The sequence below is a fragment of the Ananas comosus genome, linkage group 3, assembly GCF_001540865.1.
Source record: "Ananas comosus cultivar F153 linkage group 3, ASM154086v1, whole genome shotgun sequence".
NCBI classification, from domain to species: Eukaryota; Viridiplantae; Streptophyta; class Magnoliopsida; order Poales; family Bromeliaceae; genus Ananas; species Ananas comosus.
Genome location: NC_033623.1, coordinates 2,200,284 through 2,206,003, shown reverse-complemented (window position 1 = coordinate 2,206,003; position 5,720 = coordinate 2,200,284). Strand labels below are relative to the sequence as shown.

Here is a 5,720-nt window from a genome sequence, read left to right as displayed (position 1 = left end):
GTTAGTTAGCTGATTCAAAATGGTATATAGTTTAGGTAACTTCCGTACAGTTTTATCTTTAATAAATTCTTATTTACAATTCAATCTAAGGTCCTGTTTGGTATTGAAAGTTATGTAATACTATTATTAGACAAAAAAATATATATAGTTACAAATAGGGATGCAAATGGATTTGGGGTGGCGGAGGTCCTGCCTAATCCACCCCAGAGCAGTAAGTCGAAGTCAAAAGTAAAAAAGAAAAAAAATCCGCTCTAAATCTGCTCCGGTTCACCAAGAAATGATGCAGGTGGCAAATGATCATTTCTTCTTTTGATCTGCTCTGCTCTTTTGCCAAAAATCTTCTCTTGCCCCGGCCTACCCCGCTCCGCTCTGATCTGCCCAACATCTGCCAAAAAATTTACTCCCGCTCTGATTCGCCCTGACCCCCCTCGACCCATCATGAATGAAGTGGTAAATAGAGACAATAAATAGGATAAAAATTAATCCACCCTAAATCCCTCCTGACCTGCCTAGAAAATAGGGTAGGAGGTGAGGGAACTGTCCTGAATCCGCCCCATCTGCACCCCTATTACGACATGTGCAAAAGTAGGAAAACAAGTCGAATATTTTTTATTTTACTTTCTTATCACACATAACACAATTTTTTTCGCAATCCCAAGAGAAGCGCGTACGCCCGCAATTTGAGGGTTGAAATACCATATAGGTACTCGGCAGTGGCTTCAACAGATGTTGCCGACTTCAATTCAGCTAACGAAAGGGTTACCCGCGAATGCTAAAGTCGGCGGCGAATAAAGCCGGGGTAGCGAAATCGCGCGAATTATATCGACCTCTCCCCACCACCCTCGCGCGGCATCCTAGGGTTTTCAAAAATGCGGTCGCAACTCCCTTCTCCCGCGTTCGCTCGCTCCCACGCCATTGCCATGGCTCCCCCGAGCTTGAGCTCGGGCTCCCGCTTCGTCTCCCCCTTTAACTCCAACCCACACACCCTCCGCCAATGGATGCGAAAGGTACTCTCTCTCCCTCTCTCTCCATCTCCCCTCTCCGATCCAAACCCTAACCCTAACCCTAATCCTCGCCCTAACTTGGCCTATTCCTCTCTTGTAGGAGATTTTAACCCTAGAGGCCTTAAAATCTAAATGCAAATCATCTACGATGTCTGAATCTGAAATTTCGTAACTTTGGAAATCTCTCATCTAGGCACCAAATAGTTGTAAAGCAATGGTGCGAAAATAGCTATTGTTCGTCACACGACAAAAATAAATTATTGAAAAATATAATTTTTGGCACATCGATTTGTTGTTAGGTATTGTAGATCACTTTCAAGGGTTTCAGATTTCGCATTAAGATCCCTATGATTGGTGGACCGTGGTTTGGGCAATAATTTCTCATTAAGGCTCCAAGGGAGGAACTCAACCTACTTTCATTTGAGGATTTGAGCTATTTGATTGGAGCAAACAGGTTATAGGTGGTGTGTAATCTTGGAGTTGATATGTGAATGATTGTTTATTAATCCGGTTCTACAGCATTTCATATTTCATAATGGAACTACCTAACCTAAAAATGAGCAATCAATCACATCCGCCCGCTATTGGACTGCTCTGCTTTAGTAGTTGTGTCTTGTATAATTCCGGTACTCTACTTAGCCCGTGGGTGTTCTTACGTATGAAAATTTTCTTTTACTCCCTGTTTGTTGCATTACACTACTGATATGCTCGGTGACTTAATATATTACTGTTTTTAGATTTAAAGGTAAGAAATGCGACAATCTTATTGCTCTTATTTGGCTGTCTCTGAAAGACTTGATCTAACACTTTGTGGAAACATGAACTTTTAGATGTAATTCATGGTCTTCGTACTTTGATTCAAGTAGATATTGCATAAGCTAATACGCTTGCTGGCTGTTTTTCAGCTAGTTCTTTTGCGAGCAGGGCTTTGGGCTTAGCTATGAAGTTCATCACTTATTGTTGCGTTTTAATGTTATTATATGTGTTACACACCTTAGTAAACATTTCATGTATAGAAGTTGGCAAATTTTTTGTAAAAAGGCACCTATTGGTCATTTAAGGACTAGATATTCACGAGTTTGTCTTCAAACTTGATCTAAATGTTTAATGGCTCATCGTCAATTAAGATCCCTATTTCCTTCCACATTAATAGTCTATTGTTAGCTCTTTCTAGAAAGGTGAGAAAATTCGATTCAAAGTACACAACCAACATAATCAGCTTCAGCAGTGCTCTGAGTTTTTCAAAGCGACAAATAAGCTTTTTTTTCCATTCATGCAAATTCCGAGATCTATGGCATTAAGTACCTATATGTTGTTTTTAAGTTGTATAATACATTTTACCACACTAAAACGGCTGATTTTTTGTAGTTCCTAGCTGTTGATGATCTTTTGTCCATTGGAACAACTAATAAAGGCAAAGAGCCTGGAGTGCACATGGGCAAAAGTAGAGATCGAAGATCTAATTCAATAAATTTGAATCTCAATGAATAATCCAAATAATTGTAAAATTAAAGAAAAATATTAATATAAATATAATTAAAAAAGAATTAAAAGAAGATGAACTTTTATCAGTCTTTATTTTACGTGTTGCATCACATAAAATTTTTCAAATTGGAATTAGGAGAGATGGGGTTGAGTGGACTAAAGCGGCAGATTGCTAATCCATTATACGAGTTATTCATGCCAGGGGTTCGAATCCCTCTCTGCTTTGTTTGATCTCATAGGACATTTGAATTCACAAGAAGTTTGATCCCTTGATTTTATTATAGTTAAATTTATGAAAAAAATATTATTAAGAATTAATTTAGGAAAAAAAACTATAAATGTTTTATTTCTAATGTCCAGGGTTAGAGCTAAGGGTATGAGGCATGTGTTGAGCACCTCCTAGAATCGCTATTAATTGCCTCCGTATGTGTGAGGCTTTAGGAGATTGGTCTAGTGATACAACCATCCTTGTGTTTGTTCGTTTTTGCAAATTTGGTGTGATGGGAAGTTGAGTTTGTTTAAGTTTTAATTGAGTCTTTGAGCCTTCATGGAAGCTGGATTTATGTTTGCTTTACTTGGATTTCATTTCAGATCGTACAAAGAGTGTGAGAGATGTTTGAGATGGAGAGAGAATATTATTTGAAGCCAAATTCTAACAATAACTGCTTCATGAATTGAATAGTTTGGACTACAATTACCGAATCTGGCTACCTTGTCAGGAGAAACATAAAAATGCTGAGGTATCATGACTGTTGGGTGACTGATCTTCACGACCTGCTCCAGGAAAATACACACAAATCTTTTTGCAAATCTTTTTGGACTGCATAGCGGCATTGCGAACTGGCAATCATGTTTCATTTGGGGAACCTTGATTTCTATTTCCTTTTGAATCCTAACCTATAATGTAATACTTTAGGGCATGGATTTAAGTGCCGTGACGCAGGGTCGTGCCGGAAATTTGCTGGCACGATACGGCACGATATGCCTAGGCCGTGCCAATGCGTGCCGATTACAAAAAATACATGTGTGCCAACACATAATGGCATGAAATATTTATTTTCTTTAGCAACAAAATATTCTAACGGTTTATTATGTATCTTTATCAAATCTTTTGAAAATTATTGATAAAATTACTTGAATATAGGGTTTTGAGTTGTGCCATTAGCACGGGGGTTGTATCGTGCCGATATCTTATTGGCACGATATGGCACGGTAAATATGGCCCGTGCCGATGAACACGTAAATCCTTGCTTTAGGATTTGTAACTGATTGGCCTTTTCCATCTCCAACCATTGATTCATGGTAGGCAAATTCAGATTAATTAGGTATTTCTTTCACATTTTCTTCAAAATTTCACTCCGTAGCATAGATCACCTGTTGTTCTTAAATTTAGATGCCTTATTTGCATACTTGAAGATACTTTAACAACTTATTAGGTTTGATCAAAAATATAAATTTAGCCTGTCTTTAGCTTCTTTCTGTTAGCTTTACTGTGAAATTCTGACATTCAAGCAACACGAAAAGCTAATAATCATGTGCACATTTTGGATGGAAAAGATCCTAAGAAATTCATTATTTATTGTGTTGTGGTTGGTTTAATAAAAGCTACTGAATAAGGAGACCACTTGTAGAGTCCAATAAATCTAGCATTAACATATTATGGATACACTTGTACTGTTATTGTAAATCTAGTAAATAAGGTGACTGCTTGTAGAGTCTATAAATCTAGGATTAACATGTTATGTATACATTTGTAGTGTTATTGTATTGCATGACATGCTCTACTTCTTCCTGACTAGTTTCTTTTTTCAGGTTTTATGACAAGTTAAACGAATACTTTTGCGAGATGACAAATTTCGTAAACTATTAACTGAATCAAATTATTTAACAATTTACTGGTAAATATCAACTTCCACTATTTGGGGACAATAATATTATTCTCCACTACGTTGTAGGTGCGCGCATGTTGTTAACAATTATTATCTTACGCACGCGTGGTTCTTAAGAAATGTGCGCGATCACAATCAACCACTAAGGGGGTGATACTTGTCTCGATTTACCTTGATAAGATGAGCTTGCCATTTGAAGCTATATATAGCTTGCACTCATTGATATTCATTCATTCATACTTGTTTGAAGGGAAGTCCAAAGGTAGGTCTCAATTCTACTCGTCTAGTCTAAAACTCAATCATCATATGTTACATGTATTATATACTTAAAATCCTCAAATCAGACTACTGAGAAATGTTTGTTTTAACTTTTACCCGCAGCATATCCATGAAGATCCCACCGACACTTCTCGCCATATTTGTTTTGATGATGATCTTCAAGAAAGCTCCTGCAGAAGGCATAGGAGCTCAGGAGGATGCATTGGTCTTTACTCTTCAGGGAGTTAAGGGGAAAGAGCATGCGCTGCCCCGTAAGTATCTTCACTTCAGTGTTAATAGCAGGGGTGATGTAGAACACAAGTTAGAAATCAACAGCCTTGTGAGGAATACTGAAAAGAACGGGGTGGTTTCGGCGACTAGCCATGCACAAGAAGCCACAAGCAATGGGAGCGATAGTACGAACAGCGATGCAGCAAATAACAATGGAAATGCAACCGACTCTCCTCCTAGCACATCTATTAACAATTCGCACCGCCAGCCAAGTCCCAAAGACGTGTGCCGTTGGTCTCCTATTCCGTGTCGTTAGAACCATGGTGACGGACTTGGTAACTTCAAGTTAAGGGGACGCAGTGTGTTTAAGCAATATATATACGTAAAGACCTTATGCTATAGTATGTTTGTGGTTTGCTAGCAGATCTATGTATTTCTGGACAAAGTGGCCGTCTGGTCATGTACAGTGTGAACTATGATTAAATAAATGTCCATGACTACTACTTCATGAATTTCTTGTGGATAGCTAGAAGTGCTTGTCTTAACTCTTTCTATCAAGTATAGAATTCATTAATTTGATCTTTCTTGCAGATTGAGAGAGTGGAAATTCAGCTATATTCCTTAAGAACATCTCATCCAATCATCAAGTTGAATAATTTTAATACGAATTAGATGAAATTAAATATTAGAAAATTTATTTTGACTCATTTTCAGGTACTTACTGATCTCTCTAATGATGCAGGTAGCATGAGGTTCTTCAGTAAAAGACATTCCATGTGAGCAAGGTGAGACAAACTTTTAGGGCATGTTTGGTTCGTTTCTTTTTCACCCTGGAATCGGAATCGGAATCGGT

The 5,720-nt window shown here is 37.9% G+C and overlaps 1 protein-coding gene across 2 annotated transcripts; it reads left to right on the top strand.

Annotated features, from left to right (window-relative positions):
• LOC109707087 lies at nt 850-5,379 on the top strand. Of its 2 annotated transcripts, none has more exons than XM_020228163.1 (2): nt 850-1,007; nt 4,760-5,379. In XM_020228163.1, the coding sequence occupies exon 2, from the start codon at nt 4,767-4,769 to the stop codon at nt 5,181-5,183; it is 417 nt and encodes a 138-aa protein (XP_020083752.1). In that variant the 5' UTR covers nt 850-1,007; nt 4,760-4,766; the 3' UTR covers nt 5,184-5,379. The 2 variants fall into 2 exon arrangements, with proteins under 2 accessions (XP_020083752.1, XP_020083751.1); XM_020228162.1 differs by lacking the exon at nt 850-1,007 and adding an exon at nt 4,481-4,640.

What these genes read in the sequence shown, in the direction of transcription:
- LOC109707087 (XM_020228163.1), top strand. Translation starts at nt 4,767, where the DNA reads ATGAAGATCCCACCGACACTTCTCGCCATATTTGTTTTGATGATGATC.